At 30.4% G+C, this 19358-nt stretch overlaps 1 protein-coding gene across 1 annotated transcript; it reads right to left on the bottom strand.

The window, feature by feature from the left end:
- Window positions 1–2769: 2769 nt before the first annotated feature.
- Window positions 2770–3204, bottom strand: BDBG_17309 (uncharacterized protein; the record flags this gene model as incomplete). Its single annotated transcript, XM_031725062.1, has 1 exon — window positions 2770–3204. The coding sequence occupies one exon, from the start codon at window positions 3202–3204 to the stop codon at window positions 2770–2772; it is 435 nt and encodes a 144-aa protein (XP_031579180.1).
- Window positions 3205–19358: the final 16154 nt, after the last annotated feature.

Here is a 19358-nt window from a genome sequence, read left to right as displayed (position 1 = left end):
TCTTTTTTCATTCCGCACTTTTCATACTTTCTTTACAGTATTTACATTTCTTATACATTTCTTTATATTCATTTTTAATCTTTGTTATTATTATTATTATTATTATTCTTCAATTATAGATGTATGTAGTCAGACACTATGACATCTATCTGAGAACTTTTAGTTCTCAGAGTTTTTTTTCTAATATTCATAAAGTTAACTATTATACATTTATCAATTTCAGATATGTAAAATCAGAAAATTCCAGCTCAGAATATAAAAACTTTTTACAAATTGCAGTATTTTAACACCTTCTGATACTTTGAAATCATTTGAAAATATTATGATAAAAGAAAAGAGAACAAAGTCTTAACAATAGTCATATTAAATCAGTAAATAGAAAAGAATAGAAAAGAAAAGAAAAAGTAAAAAGAGACTATAATAAAATAAAATTATTAAAAGATAGTATATAGCTGTTTTAACAGACTATATCTGATCAATTTTCACCTTTTCATATTCAGATATTTCTGAATTCAGTTATTTTCTTATAACTGCTTGAGTTTCTGATAGAAAGTCTATTAAGTATTTAATTTCTATCTCAGTTAAGAATAAGAATCTTATATTTAATTAATTTAAATCATACTTTTCTTTCAATCTGACTCTGAGACTATTGTATAATACACAATACATTATTTTAATCTTTGTATTCATAGCATGTATTACTTAACACTCTGTAACATGATTTCATATCATATTATATATAAGAGGTCTACACTGAATAGAGCGGTATTATATTGATAGGTCTTATATAACAAAGAGAAAAATGTTAGAGAAGGAAAGAAAGAGAAAGTGTAGAAATCAGCAATTAAGATGAATATTTATACATGTATATAATGACTGAGAATCAGTGATTGAGAATGGCTGAGAACTGAAGTGTATATGTTCAAGAGTGAAACAGAAGAATGTATGAAGTATGATGAAATAGTCTATATAATTGATCAGGCACAGCCTGTCACATTAGCCTTCTTCTTTCAGAAGCAGTTCTCATCAGTCAAGAGTCACTATTTCAGATAACACAGAACTCAGAGTTCAGGTCAGTTAATTGTAGCTGACTTATTTCATAAAATATTACTGACTGTAACTGTGAGATCTCTCATTGAGAATATTCTCAATCTCTCACTCAAGCTCATTATCTTCTTCTATGATGTCTGATGACTGTCAGTCAGAAGTCAGCTGAGAAGAGAATGAATCAGTGACAGTGTGACAGAGTAAGCTTGTATAAAATACATCATGAATCTCTGATAATATGTTAAGACAGTAGTTATAACTATCTAGAACTTCTATCACTTTATATCTAATATAATGATAATCTAGTGTATAAGATGAATATATAATTTATATATTCTGAAGATTCAATCATATCAGATCTTCTATCTTATATTGTTCAGCAGAGTCTCAGTGAATATTAATTTAATTCTCTTAATCTTGTTTCACAGTTATTATGAAGATCTCTGTTCAATCACAGATATTTCAGAGCTTTGTTACTATATTATCAGTGATTTGAATCAGACTACAGAGATTTGATGTGAACTGTATAATCTCTAGAAGATTCAATAAATGTCAAGCTTTTATAAGAACTCTCTTTCATAACTCATCAGATTCAGATTCAGAGGAAGAGAATATATCACTTCTCAACTATATTGATGAAAATGACTGGGAATGGCCTGATCTTACTCAAGATGAATTAGAGTCAGTTATCTTCTCAAGTTCAGTTAAGACTGCTGCAGAGCCTGATTCAATTAATCACTTGATTATTCAAAATACATACTTCTACTTAAAGAATGAATATTTTGAGCTCTTTTTCAATCTCTTGAAAAATGGATATCATTCTGAATGCTGGAGAGAAGCCACTGAAGTGATTCTTATAAAATCTAATGAAAAAACTTCAATTCTTAAGTCATATAGAGTAATATCTCTATTGAACTGTCTAGAAAAGGTTTTAGAAAAGATAATAGCTACTCAACTATCTTTTATAAGCTCTATCAGTAATTCTCTTTTATTCAGTAAATAAATGAGAGATAGAAAACAGTATTCTGCAATTGACACTGTTCTCTCAGTTGTTTATAATATTTAAATAGCAAAGCATAAAGATCTGGTCTCAACTGCAGTTTTTATTGATATAAAAGAAGATTTTGATCATGTTTCAAAGTCAAAGTTAATTCAGATATTGAAGATGTTAAAACTGCCACTTTCTCTAATAAAATGAGTTAACTGTTTTATATCTAAAAGAATTATACAACTTTTCTTTGATGGAATGAAACAAGACAAGACTGAGATAAAAATAAAAGTACTGTAAGAATCTTCAATCTCACTCATTTTATTTGCAATATACACTGCATATCTATTCAAAAATAGAAATATGAGAATAGTGCAATCTTCAAGTTATATAAATGATATTGATCTAGTCTACAGCTCAAAAACTATCAAAGATAATTTAAAAGTGATTGAAGAAGCTGTAAAGAAAATCTTTGTTAGAGTAGATATCAATTAAATTCAATTTGATATGAATAAAACTGAGTTAATTCATTTCTTTTCTAGATTCAATGAGAAAGAACTATCTCTAACTCTTTTAAATAGAGAGATTTAACCCAGTGTTAATATCAAATGATTAGAAGTATGATTAAACTTCAAGTTGAATTTTAAATATTACATTCAACAAAGAACTGTCAAGACAGAAAGACTATTGAACAATATAATCAGACTATCAAATACAGAGAGAGGTCTATTCTTTCAGGCTATGAGACAGTTATATATATTTGACCGCTCCACCACGAACTCGCTCGATTTTTCGAATAAGAACCCGCCGATAGATCCATTGAAAAGCCCTCGATCATACAAGCATTCTGACCCCATCGCCGACCGCATACCCTGTGTAGTGGTGGAGTTATCCAGCCAAACGTGAACCGGACGTTGTTTGAAACTCCTGTGTGGGATTATCCCCCGTTCTCCCCTACCACACCACAACCCCGGGCCAGAGTGCCATACAAATTGTAAGATGAAGTGACCTAGCCATATGCACCAATCTTCTCGATTTTGGAAGATCCCTGACCTGTAGTTGTGGAGATATCCAAGGAGCAACCTCCGCGAAAACCCTGTCCATCTTTGATGTTCCAAAACACCAATGCCAAGTCTCACCCTCGTACCGCCCTTCCCAATCTGGCCCATCCCCAGCAGAAAAATACAAAAAGATACCTCAGTGATAATATCAAGCACATAATCAACAGACTCTTCTGAAGTGCAATCTCCACAGTCTGTCACCAGTGTATCTAGACTTCAACACCAAGTCTCACCCTTGTACTACCCCTCTCAATCTGGCCCATCCCCGGCAGAATGATACAAAAAGATACCTTGGCAACAGCATTCAATACATAATCAGTGAACAATGAGTCAACAGCACATCAACAACTATAAAATCAGTATATTTCAAGATCTGACTGAGCCTTTGATCTCTGCACAGTGAGATATATTAAATCTAGTTTTAATATCTCAATATTCACTAGATTCTGCAAGAAATTGAGAACAGCAACACTAGATTTCTATTAAATTTGAAAATTAACTCTATATTAATATAATCATTGATAAAGTCTTCTATTTTGAGATATAAATAACCAGTTTCTCTACATCCTGCTGACAATATTTATATTATTATATAGAAACAGACTTATATTCTCTATAATATCAAGACTCTGAAGAGAGAAAGTCTTGATAGAGAGTATACAGTAGTACATATCTTAGCAGTTTCTATCTCATTCTTCTGTAGCAGTTAATGCAAAAAAAAAAAGATCTTAGAAATAGTTTTTTACTTCTCTTGAAAAAGTAAGATGTTTTTCTCTGAGTTTTACACAATATTCTTTCAAAGAATTAAAAACAGAGTTGTTTTCTATTATAATTTCATATTCTTTTAAGTAAGAATTACTTTTTCAGTGACTGAAGAGCTTTTATTAATACTTAATTCTTTTTTACACTCTTTATTAACTGATTTGAGTTGCACACTTATTGTGTGAGAAGAATTGAATGATTTAGAATAAAATTGAATAGTTTTAATCAATTTCTCTGTAAAAAATTAATTTATTTTTTGTCAGTTTTTCTCTCAAAAACTGTCATATTATCTGATTTATTATCAATTGATATCATACTTTTTCTCACTGTATCCCAAGAAAGAGATTGTAAAGATTTTATTGATTTATCTCAAAAATTAATTTTAGTTTATTAGATTCTCTTCAAAAATCTAATCTAGTTACTGAACTAGTGTGAAAAAAATCAGGTATTTTATATACAAAAGTCTTTTATTCTTCTTTTGAAACAGTCTGACCAACTTTTCAATTGAAAACAGACTTAGAAATATCTCAATTGAAACAGTCTGATCAACTTTTCATTGAGTGAAAATAATGAGTTCAAAAATACACTCAGTTGATGTGAAAAAAGATGCTTTCTCAAATACTATTCCTGAGATTGAAATTCTGAAGAGAAGAAAGAAAGAAGAAATAGAGAAATAACAAGTTCTTGAAATACAGAAACTTGAAAAAGTAAGCAAGATTCTTGAAAAGCAGTGTCTAAGTGAGATAAATGAAGAAGTTCTGTTAATTCTTCATACTCAGATTAGATAACTACAGAAGATAATCAAGTTCAAACTTGAAATCTCAAACACAGTTTAAAAAACCTTGAAAATTCCTAGTACAATCACTGACTCTTCATCTTACTCTTCTTCTTTCTTTTTTTCTACTTCTTCTTCTTCTTTGAATTAGAAGAAAACATATACTCAAGCAGCTGAATCTACTGTCTCTAAATCTGCTATCTCAAAACCTGCTCAAAATCCTGAGAAAACTGAGAAGAATACTGCTCATGCCTCTATTCATAGAAAAGTGAAAAAGAAAATATAAAAAGAGAAAAACTTTCAAATCTTCAGAAATAGAAGACTTATTCTCAAAGTCTTAAATCAGAACATTCTGCAAAGAAACAGACTAAACTTAAATCTCATTTTCAGAATTAGAAATGAAATTAATCAGCAGTTCTTTTCTCAGTTGATGACTGATATTGAAGTTCAAAAATCAGTTATAGCTTCAATTGAGTTATTATTCTTTGAAAACTTCATCATTCTGACTACAATGTCTGAATTCAGTACTGAATTCCTTATTCAGAATGAGAATCTCTGAAAGTCAGCAGTAGAATCTTTGCTAAACACAATAATTCTATCTGAAAGAGATGAAAAGTGAGACAAATTCATTCTTCATAATATTTCAGTTGAAATTTTTGACTGTGAAGAAGAAATGCTACTTCTCAAAAATGAATTGAAAGAATACAACTCTATTCAACTGAGAAAGAAGCCTGTATGACTAAATTCAATTGAGTTCAGACAAAGCAGGAGAAATGCCTCTGTTCTAGTATATATAAAAACACTTGAACAGTCAAAGATCTCTGAAGTAAGAGTAGCAGGTTTGAAAATGAGAGTTCATGAATATAAAGACTCAAGAATGAATCTCAAAGCTCAAACACAGTGTTCAAACTGTCAAAGATATAAACACTTTGCAATCTCATGTTTTAGAGACTCAAAATATGCATTCTGTGCCAGAGATTATAAAACTAGTGAGTATAAATGTGAAACATGCTCAAAAAGAGATGAAATATGTTAATACACTCTGCTTAAGTGCTCTAATTGCAAAGAAAAACATACATCTAGCTTAAAAGAATGTATGTTTACTTCTAGAACTTAAAAGAACTGGAGAAAAGATGAAGCTCAAAGTCAATCTAGAACTGAAGAGAAGAGTCAAGTCAGTAGACTTACAACTGCAAGCTTAAAAAGAAGAAACTCTCAACTATCTAAATCTTCAAACTTCAATTCTCCAGCTAAATGTAAACAGAATTTGAATCCTTAAACTTCTGTTAAGATTAGAGAATTGAGAAATGACTCTGATAATAAACTAGATATAATGTAAGCAGTTAAAATCCCTACTTTTTAAAATAGTTATAATCTACTATCTGATGATAGTGACTAGATCCTACTCTATCTCTACTCTCTTTTAGTATGAATATACAACAAAAACAATAAAAAAAGTTTAAAAACTCTTCAAAAATCATATTTATTCAAAATAATGTGAATAGAAACTCAAATTATATTTATTCTTGTCTTTAAATTATATTTGAATAAAAAGTTGATTTTGTACTACTTCAGAAACTGAATTTTGATGCTGAGCAGAATTATATCATTTCTCATTCAAGCTACTACTGCTTTCTATCTCAAAAGTCTGAGATAAAGTCAAGAGTAGTGATCTATAAAAGAAAGAGATCAAGATATCAATTTAATCTAAGATTTAATATCATGTCTGACTCTGATATTCTGATGAGTGATATTATAGATAAAGAAAATGAGTTTAATACTATACAGCTCATAAATATCTGTAATGAAAAGTCATTGAAGAAAAATAACAATATCTGAATAATTGATAGAGAATTTCTGAACATAACTCTATCAAGAAACTCTATAATTGTAGAAGATTTCAATACACATTATCTCTGATAAAATTCAGAATACAAGAGAGCAGTGAGAGCTGATAATCTGATTGAATGAATCTTTGAGCATTTAATAGATTTGATTAATAAGTCTGATCAACAAACATTCTTTAGAAAAGACATGAAATAGAAGTCTATTATAGATCTAATCTTCATGTCACAAAATCTAATGAAAAGAAAACTTGTAAACTGATTTATTGATTTAAATAAGACATCAGAATCAGATTATGAGGTTATTCAATTTGATATTGAACTGAGTGAAAAATAAATGAGTGAAAATTCTCTTCTCTCTAATCAGTATAACTTTGAAAAAGCTGATTGAAAAGCAGTTGAAGAATATATAAAACTGTTAAAATCTGAAAGACAGAATAAGCTATATTAGAATTCTGGTCAAGATATCTCAAATGAAATACTTAAGAATAGAGTGAAGCTTATTACATCTATTATTCTAACAAGTGTTAGAGATAATATTTCAAAAAGAAAATCTTCTGAGTATTCAAAACCTTGATGAAATGAGAATATCTCATCTAAAAGGAAAGAATTAGCTACTGCTAGAAGAGATTGAAAGAATGATGTAATATCTGATGAAGAGTTCAAAGCTGTCAGAAATGAATATTTCTCAGATATTAAAAGAGCTAAAACAGACTGCTGGAATAAATTTCTTGAAGAAGCATAAGAGAAGGAAGTTTTTAAAGCTTTTAACTATACTAAAACAAGAAGTGTAGCAAAACTTTCAGCCTTAGAATATAAGTTTCAGAATGAATTATATACAGTAAACTCTTTTGAGAAAAAATATCAAGCTTTTATAAGAAGTCTCTTTCAGAACTCATCAGATTCAGATTCAGATTCAGAGAAAGAGAATATATCACTTCTCAACTACATTGATGAAAATGACTGAAAATGGCCTGATCTTACACAAGATGAATTAGAGTCAGCTATCTTCTCAAGTTCTGTTAAAACTGCTGCAGGTCCTGATTCAATTAATCACTTGATTATTCAAAATACATATTCCTACTTAAAGAATGAATATTTTGAGCTCTTTTTCAATCTCTTGAAAAATGAATATCATTCTGAATGCTGAAGAGAAGCCACTGAAGTGATTCTTGCAAAACCTAATAGAAAAACTTCAATTTCTAAGTCATATAGAGTAATATCTCTATTGAACTGTCTAGAAAAGGTTTTAGAAAAGATAATAGCTACTCAACTATCTTTTATAAGCTCTATAGATGATTCTCTTTTATTCAGTGAATAAATGAGAGATAGAAAACAGTGTTCTGTAATTAACACTGTTCTCTCAGTTATTCATAATATTCAAATAACAAAGCATGAGAGTCTGGTCTCAACTGCAGTTTTTATTGATATAAAAGAAGCATTTAATCATGTTTCAAAGTCAAAGTTAATTCAGACATTAAAGATATTAAAACTGTCACTTTCTCTAATAAAATGAGTTAACTGTTTTATATCTAAAAGAATTATACAACTCTTCTTTGATGGAATGAAATAAGATAAGACTGAGATAAAAATAGAAGTATTACAGAGATCTTCAATCTCACTCATTTTATTTGCAATATACACTGCATATCTATTCAAAAATAGAAATATGAGAATAGTGCAATCTTCAAGTTATGTGAATGATATTGATCTAGTCTACAGCTCAAAAACTATCAAAGAGAATTTAAAAGTAATTGAAGAAGCTGCAAAGAAAATCTTTGTTAGAGTAGATATCAATTAAATTCAATTTAATATGAATAAAACTGAGTTAATTCAATTCTTTCCTAGATTCAATGAGAAAGAACTATCTCTAACTCTTTTAAATAGAGAGATTAAACCCAGTGTAAATGTCAAATGATTAGAAGTATGGTTAAACTCTAAGTTGAATTTTAAATATTACATTCAACAAAGAACTGTCAAGGCAGAAAGACTATTGAACAATATAATCAGACTATCAAATACAGAGAGAGGTCTATTCTTCCAGGCTATGAGACAGTTATATATAGCCTGTATTATATCAGTAGCTGATTATGAAGTTCAAGTTTGATGAAATAATCAAGGGAATTTCACTGAACTCTTTCAAAGTCTGTAAAACAGAGTCTTGAGAAGAATTCTGAGAGCATTCAAATCATCTTCTATTAAAGCAATGAAAATTGAAGCTTCAATTCCTCCTTCTGCTATTAGATTTAAAAAGGCCTGTATGAACTATGCTCTGAGAGTTGTAAAGATGAGCTCAAATCATATAATTAGAGAAAGAGTCTCTTCTTCATTTTCATCAATTAACTCTGAAAATGAACTGGATTGAAATAGATTTCTTGATTGAAATGAAAATAATTCTTCAAAGAAAATGTCTTCTCAACTATACAGAATATGCTCTCTGATTAAAAATCAATTTTCTTCTTTAAATATTGAAAAAGTTGATCATGAGAAGTTATCACTCTGAAGAGAAAAGCTTGAACCTCTTATAGACTTATAAATAAGTGAACTATTAAAAGAGAAAGAATATGAACAGCATTTGAAGAGAATTTCTACAATCAATATAAAAGACTCTATTCTGATTTATTCAGATGACTCAAAAAATGAGAACTTGAATAGATTAGATGCAGGCATTTCTTATACTGAAGATAATATCAATTTTATCTCAGATTTCTGGAATCTAGGCTGTGAATGTAAAGTCTTTGATGCTGAACTATTTGCAATAGTGAAAGCTTTCAAACTCATTGAAATAAAATCTCATAAAAGAGGAAATTATTTGAAAGAGGCATGAATATTCTCTGATAGTCAAGCTGTTTTAAAAAGACTTAGAAATAGTCAGATTCATAATAATCAAATGAATCTTGAACTGATCTTAAACTCTGTTTTAAAAATTCAAAAGAGAAGAACATTAAAGCTGATAATTCATCTGCACTGAGTTCCTGCTTATATGAATATTCATGACAATGAATTGGCTGATTCAGCTGCAAAAAAGAGTGCAGAATTAAGCAGATCTTTTCAAAAAATTATATCCTGATCTTTTATAAAGAGAAAAATAAAAGAATCTTGTTTAGACAAGTGAAATGAAAGCTGGCAGAAATAAAAGAAGAGTATACATTATTCAAGATTTGAAACAAAACCCAAGTGAAAATCTTGTTCAATTAAATCTAAAAAGAAAATATTCTCATCTATAATATAGCTGAAACTAGGACATGGCTATTTCAAATCTTATATACAAAGATTTGATGATAGATTTGACTCAATAGAATGCTCATTCTGTAATACAAATAAGAATCCTGAGTATATTGTAATACACTGTGCATTATACAATAGTCTCAGAGCCAGATTGAAAGAGAAGTATGATCTAAATCAATTAAATATGAGATTCTTATTCTCAACTGAGACAGGAATTAAATACTTAATAGACTTTCTATCAGAAACTCAAGCAGCTACAAGAAAATGACTAAATTCAGAATTATCTGAATATGAAGAGAAGGAAATCAATCAGATATAGTCTGTTAAAACAGCTATACACTCTCTTTTAATAATTTGTTTTGTTATAGTCTCTCTTTACTTTATCTTTTTCTTTATCTGTTCCTTTCAATTTCTTTCTATACTATCTATTTAATGTGTCTATCTTTGAGACTGTGTTCTTTTTCTCTTTTTCTTTGTCATGATATTGTCAAATGATTTCAAAGTATCAAAAGATGTTAAAACACTGCAATTTGTAAACAGTTTTTGTATTCTGGGCTGGAATTTTCTGATTTTGCATATCTGAAATTGATGAATGTATAATAGTTAACTTTACAGACATAGGAAAAACCCTGAGAACTAAAAGTTCTCAGGTAGATGTCATAGTCTCTGACTGCATACATCTATAATTGAAGAATAATAATAATAACAGTTATATATAGTCTGTATTACATCAGTAGCTGATTATGAAGTTCAAGTTTGATGAAATAATCAAGAAAATTTCACTGAACTCTTTCAAAGTCTGCAAAACAGAGTCTTAAGAAGAATTCTGAGAGTATTCAAATCATCTTCTATTAAAGCAATGAAAATTGAAGCTTCAATTCCTTCTTCTACTATTAGATTTAAAAAGGCCTGTATGAACTATGCTCTGAGAGTTATAAAGATGAGCTCAAATCATATAATCAGAGAAAGAGTCTCTTCTTCATTTCTATTAATAAACTCTGGAAATGAACTGAATTGAAATAGATTTCTTGATTGAAATGAAAATAATTCTTCAAAGAAAATGTCTTCTCAACTGTACAGACTATGCTCTCTGATTAAAAATCAATTTTCTTCTTTAAATATTGAAAAAGTTGATCATGAGAAGTTATCTCTCTGAAGAGAAAAGCTTGAATCTCTTATAGACTTATCAATAAGTAAACTATCAAAAGAGAAAGAATATAAACAGTATTTGAAGGGAATTTCTACAATCAATATAAAAGACTCTATTCTGATTTATTCAGATGACTTAAAAAATGAGAATTTGAATAGATTAGGCACAGACATTGCTTATACTGAAGATAATATCAATTTTATCTCAGATTTCTAGAATCTAGACTGTGAATCTGAAGTCTTTGATACTGAACTATTTATAATAGTGAAAGCTTTCAAACTCATTGAAATAAAATCTTATAAAAGAGGAAATAGTTTGAAAGAGATATGAATATTCTCTGATAGTCAAGCTGCTTTAAAAAGACTTAGAAATAGTCAGATTTATAATGATCAAATGAATCTTGAACTGATCTTAAACTCTGTTTTAAAAATTCAAAAGAGAAGAATATCAAAGCTGATAATTCATCTGCACTGAGTTCCTGCTCATATGAATATTCATGATAATGAATTGGCTGATTCAACTGCAAAAAAGGATGCAGAATTAAGCAGATCTATTCAAAAAATTATATTCTGATCTTTTATAAAGAGAAAAATAAAAGAATCTTATTTAGACAAGTGAAATGAAAGCTGGCAGAAACAAAAGAAGAGTATACATTATTCAAGATTTGAAACAAAACTCAAGTGAAAATCTTGTTTAATTAAATGTAAAAATAAAATATTCTCATCTATAATACAGCTGAAACTAGAACATGACTATTTCAAATCTTATATACAAAGATTTGATGATAGATTTGACTCAATAGAATGCTTATTCTGCAATGTAAATGAGAATTCTGAGTATATTGTAATGCACTGTGTATTATACAATAGTCTCAGAGTCAGATTGAAAGAGAAGTATAATCTAAATCAATTAAATATGAGATTCTTATTCTCAACTGAGACAGGAATTAAATACTTAATAGACTTTCTATCAGAAACTCAAGCAGCTATAAGAAAATGACTAAATTCAGAATTATCTGAATATGAAGAGGAGAAAATCAATCAGATGTAGTCTGTTAAAACAGCTATATACTATCTTTTAATAATTTGTTTTGTTACAGTCTCTCTTTTCTTTATCTTTTTCTTTCAATTTCTTTCTATCTATCTATCTAATGTGTCTATCTTTAAGACTGTGTTCTCTTTTCCTTTATCATGATGTTGTCAAATGATTTCAAAGTATTAGAAGATGTTAAAACACTGTAATTTATAAACAGTTTTTGTATTCTGAGCTGGAATTTTCTGATTTTGCATATCTGAAATTGATGAATGTATAATAGTTAACTTTACAGATATAGGAAAAACCCTGAGAACTAAAAGTTCTCAGATAGATGTCATAGTCTCTGACTGTATACATCTATAATTGAAGAATAATAATAATAATAATAGAAGATTCAACACTTTCATGTAATATCTATGTGTAAGAAAGTGTGGTTCGGAAGAACGTACGACCGTCGGATAATAACGCGGCCGCTTCCGAACTAGCGTACGAATGTAAAGAGGGCCATAGCAGCCACTAATTAATTTAGCATACGATATTACAATATATAAGAAGCCAGCGTACACCTGTAATCATACACTGGCTTAAGCAACCTTTGAATCACATCTGATAGCATGTCTAAAAACCAGTGAGAAGTGCAGGCTCCTCCAGAGTGTGATAATTCTGTCTATGAAGTGATTTGTAGTTATCATGTCAGTGTGGTTCTAGAACATCTCAAAAGATAGTGTATAAAGAGCAGTGAGTGAAAGAGTATTCAATTAATACTGCTTCACTTGTTGAGGGAAAACTCCATACCCAGGTGAATACCATGTATGTGAATGAATGAGGTGTGAGAAAGAGGATGAGAGTGATGAACCAGATTCAAAGAAGTTCACTCTCTACTCAAAAGAAGAATAAAAGAAGGAGATGATCATGATCAGAGTTATACAATAATAACAAAAATCATATAATAATATAGTGATATAATGTTATAGTGATAGAATAATATACTGATATAATAATACAGTGATATAATGATAGACATTATATAATCAATAAGAAACCTGAAATGAATACTTTCTCTAGTCAATATAAATAACACTCTTCTCTGCTACTTGAACTGAAAGATATGCAGAATCTCTCAGAGGATTTACTCAAAGCAGTAAGAAAAGCAGCTGAAATCACTGAACTGGAATCAAAGCTCTGTACATGTATGAGGATTCTAAATGAGATTGAGGCCTTGTATACACAGTGGCAGGCTGAGATGAAAGTCAAATAATAATTGACATTTGCTGCAGATCAAGCATTCACTATGAAGAGCTTCACTGACATAATCATCATCATCAATAAGAATAGAGAAAACCAGATCTTAGATCTGCAGTGAAAGATTGAATGTTTACACAGACAGATGACTACACTGAACCTGAAAGTCTTATCACAATCATTCATGATCTCTTCAGAAGTATACACATCATCAGAGACTGCTGCACAGAATGAGAATTCAAGTATGAAATATATCAAGTCAGAAGATCTGCTGAAGTTATTAAGCTTTAATAGCAACTGAAAAAATAATGCTGCAATCAGCTGACTAAGTCAGATGTAATTATATTATCAGATTGAACATGAACTCACAGACAGACAGTTAATGAAATTTCAACAAGTCTTAAGATCTGCTGTGTTTCTATATAGAAAAGCAAAGTCATTATAAATAACTGATGAAAAGATAAATCTCACAGATCTGAAGCAATATTCATTCTTATAAATATGAAATGAGTTTTTTAAATGAATCTTACACAACTTTGAGAAAGTGAATATATGAGATAAGTGTTATAAATACTTCACTAAGTGTAGACAAGTGAATAATCTTATATTGTACTTCACACACTTCAGCTTATACTATCTTATGTTGAATGAAGAGCTTTTAACATCTTTCTGTTTATAGATCTTCATTCATGATCTTATACCTGAGTTGAGAGTGAAATGAAAATGCTTAACCTCACAGTCAGACACAGTGAAGAAAGCATATAATATTCTCATTGTATAGAAATAAGTAAGTCAATTATAATAGAAGATACTGTAATCAAGTATATCTCAGTGAAGAATGAGTAATCAGACTTCTATGACACAAGTCACACATCTGAATACAATGAATCTAGATCTGAATATTATTACTAAAGCACTGAATTCCCTGAAAAAGAGATTCTCTAAGTGAAAATCTTGATGTTACAAGCATTGAGCTTGCTTCAACTACAGACATTAAAATCATGATATAAAAGATTGCACTCAGCATGTGCAGTCAAGAGAAGCAAGAGAGTTAAAAAACTAGCAGAATCAGTGAGCTCAGAGACACTCACTCATATTCTATAAAAAGTCTTTAAAGTGAAAGAGATATCTGCATTAGATGATTCTCTGAATTCTGTGAATGCAAAGAAGAAGCAGGCTTCTGAATGAGATGCAGATGAGAATGATAAAGTGAACACTCATCTCAATATCTTAAGACTTGAAATGTTAATGTATAGAGAGCACTTGAGTAAGAATTGAGAGATGACTGCAAAAGTATTAGCAGACACAGAAGCTTCTATACAATATATTAATGATTATATAATCTGAAGATGGAAAGAGGTTCACTGAGTGAAGAATCTCTGATATATAAGATTATCTGATAACTGATATTTGATATCATCTGCAAGAGTAAGAGTTCTCTTGCACTTCAGAGAATGATCTTACTATATTTGAGCATGAGAGCTGCAGAATGTGAAATACAACCTTATTCTCAGACTTGATTGATTTCAAAGGTTCAATCTGCAGATTCAATGATGTATATATCATATGCAGTTAACTGATAGGAAGAAAACAGTTCATACAATTCTATTAACTGATATGAGAAGGACATTTCACATCTCTGATATAGAAGGATTAAATCTGCTTATATATCAATAAGCAAAGAGAATAATTCATAAGACCTCATCTGAAAGTATTCTGTATGTCATACAGGACCTGGAAGTGGAGAAAACCAAGATAAAAGATATATGAGAGAATAAGTGTATGAAGAAGCTTCTGAAGAAGTATGAAAAGATCTTCTGAACAGATCTTTCACTGAAATTGCTGCTGAAACAAGGATTCATACATGAGATTAACACAGGGGATGCAAAATCAGTCAATCAGAATACATACCCTCTGTTATAAACATATCTTGAAGAACAGAAGTGTCAGATCACAGACCTTCTAGAACATGATCTTATACAATTCTTATTAAGTGTGTGAGGCTTTCCAGTTCTATTCATGAAAAAGGCAGATGAGAAGTGATAGATGTGTATCAATTATTAAGCACTCAATAAGCTTATAATCAAGAATGAATATTCACTGCTATAGATTCAATAACAGTTGAATATAGTCAGAAACATCTGATATCTATCAAAGATCAATCTTCTCTCAGAATACTGACAGATCTGTGTAGATGAACTGTCAGTTCTGCAAATCACATTTAATATACAATGAGAGAAGTTTAAATTTCTGACAATGTCATTCAGTCTGATAAATACATCTGTCATCTTTCAAATAATGATGAATACAATTCTTCATAAACAGAATAAAATCTCATATCTTATATATCTCAATGACATTCTAGTCTTTTCAAACTTATATAATGAACATCTGAAGCATCTCAATAAAGTGCTTATAACTCTGACAGAGTATAAGCTCTATGTTAAATCAATCAAGTGTGTGTTTGAAATGAAAGAGTTGAAGTTCATAGAACATGTAGTGAGTGATGACTGTATACACCTCATTCTGAAGAAATTGAATATCATAGTGAATTGATCATGACTGAGAAACATATATCATGTACAACAGTTTCTTGAGTTAATCTTATATTACTGCAGATTCATCAAGGATTTTATATAAATATCTGCATCACTCTCAGATCTCTTAAGAGAAACAGATACAAATCTGTGAAAGAAGAAGTTTTGTTCAATTATCTGAAATACTGTGTGTGAAGAGGCTTTTCTCACACTGAGAGAATGTGTAATAACATTCTCAGTGCTTATTCAATCAGATTATGATAAATCTTTCTACATCAAGACAGACATATCTGAATGAGCTATCAGAGATGCTCTTCTACAGATAAGTAAGAATGACAAGCTGCACTCAGTGACATATAATGGTAGAAAACTATCAGATGCTGAGCTCAATTACTCAGTGCATGAAAAGAAATTGCTAGCAATCAAGCATATGCTGATATTGTGAGATAGATATATTGACAACAGATATATAACAATGATGATCACAGATCATGAAAGCCTTGTCTATCTATAATTAATAATAAAATCTTTCAAATACTTAGCACATTGAATCTCAGAGTTTCAAGTGTATAATTTTCATATTAAATACTGAAAAAAATTGAATGCTGTGATATCTAATGTAATCAGTCACAGACCTGATTTCATGAGTGAGAGTTCTGTGAATCAGATACAAGAGATGTTTGCATTAAATATACTGAGAGAATGCAAGGAATCAGAATGAGTGAACATCATAATCTCTTACTTAAAGAATGACAAGATGTCAGATAACAAGTGTCTTACAGAAGTAGTAGAAGAGATGCTTTCAAACTTCAAGCTAAGGAAATTGAAAAATGATATTGTACTTTACCATGATCTAGAATATGCAGAAGCTCTCTATCTAGAACCTTCATTTTAATATGACTTAGTGACTTACATGCACAAGGAATTCAGTCACTTAGAAAGCTCTGAACTCATGAGTGTACTCAAATCAAGAGTATACTGACTAAGCATGATCAAGGACATTCAGGTGTATGCTTACAAGTGCCTGAATTGTCAGATTGTGAAAGAATCTAAGAAAGAATTAGAACACAAGAAAGTGCAATATCAGATGAAGTGTATGATTCAATTATTTGAACAATGAGAGATGAATCTCATAGACATATTACTGTGAACATCAAATGGAAATCAATGAATAATCACTGCTATTAATTATACTACTGACTGGCCAGTCACAAAAGCAGTTTCAGAGATGATAGAGAAGGTGATGACAAAGTTCTTACATGATGAGATCTATGTCAACTATGAAATGCTATGTGAGATTCTAACTGATAATGATGTGAATCTCATAGAAGAAGTGATGAGGCATTTCATGAGCCAGTTACAGACAAGACATTATAGAACAATACCATATCATCCGCGGATGAATGAGAAGATGAAACACTTGAATGAAATCTTGAGTAACATGCTGATGAAATATCTAGTGAGCAAGCCTACAAGACTATGAGATGAATATCTCAGACAGGTGCTGTTGATTATGTGAATTCAACAGCATACAGTCTTCAAGCATTCATCATTCTACCTGTTGTATGAATTGCATCCGCACATCCCGGAGAATGCTTCAGAAAAGGTGAGGGAGAAAGCAGTTATAAATACAGCAGAAACAGCAGTTGCAGACACAGCAGGAACAACAGTTATAAATGCAGCAGTAGCAGTTGCAGATGCAACAGTTACAGACACAGAATCAAGATTGAAAGAGATCAGCTATGCATGTACAAAAGCTAACAAGTTACTTCTGAACTGAGCAATTCAATTGAAAAGAATACAAGACTTACTAGTTAAGAAATCAAGTCTCAAGATAAGAATGTGAGTTCTTATATACAATGAGAGTTCTGAGAAGTTTCAATCTAGATGATTTAAGCCATATAAAATACTCAAATCACATTCTCTGAGAACATACACATTGAAAGAATCAGAGGGACAGGTCTTATACAACTTAATCAATGATTCATGACTTATAAAAGCAAAGATGTAAGACTCAAGCAGATTATGATTATTCATAGCACTATTATCAGCATTGAAAAAGAAGAGACTTATAATTGAGAAGTCTCATGAAGTAAGAGAAATCATAGATACTTACAAATCAGATAATCTCACTTATTTCAATCTTTTCACAATTATAAGAAAAGAGTGAGAAGAAATGAAGAAATCAGATAAATATCACACTTTAATAAGTGATGAGACTGTAGCTGATCATATGATAACACACTGCAGACAGCAGGCATAATGTAGTAAAGAGTGATCTCAGAGCAGCAGACTTGCACATGAATCAGATCACAGAAGAAAAAGAAATTCAGAGTTGAATTCAACTGTTTATACCAGTTCAATCACAGAGATCACAGAGGATAAACTAGCTGAAATATTCACAGACACATGAAATCAAGCCATCTCAATCCCTGAGAACACTCAGAGATCAGGTGAGGTTAGTTTTGATGAGCTGTTCACTGTAGTGATCTGAGTGAGTGAAGAGAGACAGTATAATACATGAGACAGAATTACAAAAGATGAAAGCTGTCAAACCTAGTCATCAAATGCTGTATTATATAGAGATTGTGTAAGAGTAGTGACTAGCAGATAAAGAAAAAGTGTAAGAAAAGAAATAATGAATTGATCATCAACTGTAAGAATCAGCTGTAAAAGACAAATATTATTATACATATCTCATTCATTTTCATACATCACATATTTAATCTATTTTCAATGCCATGTCACCTGAAAAATGCCAAAAACAAAGGAAATCTCAAAACTTAAGATTCACAAGAGATTCAAGAGCTGTAAGTCACTCTCATAATAACACTGTATATATCTCTGATTTCTCTATCACTCTGTATATGACATTAATGTCATTTATCACAAGATTGGCTGGAATGCTAATATAGAAATGTGTACACATATGCATAGAAAAATTGAAGGAGAGTGCAGAACCTGCAGGACCAGAAGTCAGAGCAGAGAAGACAGAGACAGAAGAAATAGAAGAAGAAGAAGACATAGAATCAGATAAATAATGACAGAAGTCACCTGAGGCTGAACACTTATAATCTGGTGTGCACACAATCTTCCCTGCAGAAGAGAGAGAGAAAGTGACAGAAGAAGCTTAGAGATAAAAGAAGATAGTCTCTGCAGTGTTATCATCTTTGATTAGAATGATCTCTGACATCAGAGTAACTAAGAATCATTATTAGCATATAAAAATTGAAAAATCAGAGATGAGAACAGTTACTAAACAAACACTCACTAATCTTAAAGTTGTATATACAATTACAACATGTACAAGACTTCTCAGAAAGAGAGAGAGAGACACAGAGAAATGCAGAAAGCAGAATACAGTATGCAAACAGCTCATTCTCATAACAATATCTCAGACAAGGTATATAAGTCTCATACCTGCAAGTGTAAAAGAGTACAACATTCATGTTTCTGTTTCTGAAAACACAGATATCTTTTACCTGCATTACAAAGTCAGATGACAGATATCAGAGAATAGGCTGATACAGATCTATCATTCTGAAGAAATTCATTAGAGCAGATATTCTCATAATATTGAACTTTACAGTTATAAAAAGCTTCTTGATATCTGTGAATATCACAACTTCATGCACAGTAAAACTTATAATGATTTTTCCTAAGAACAGGAAAATCAGTGTCAGAAAGAA

Source organism: Blastomyces gilchristii (genome assembly GCF_000003855.2).
Source record: "Blastomyces gilchristii SLH14081 genomic scaffold supercont1.12, whole genome shotgun sequence".
Classification (NCBI taxonomy): Eukaryota; Fungi; Ascomycota; class Eurotiomycetes; order Onygenales; family Ajellomycetaceae; genus Blastomyces; species Blastomyces gilchristii.
This window is presented reverse-complemented; position numbering and strand designations above follow the sequence as displayed.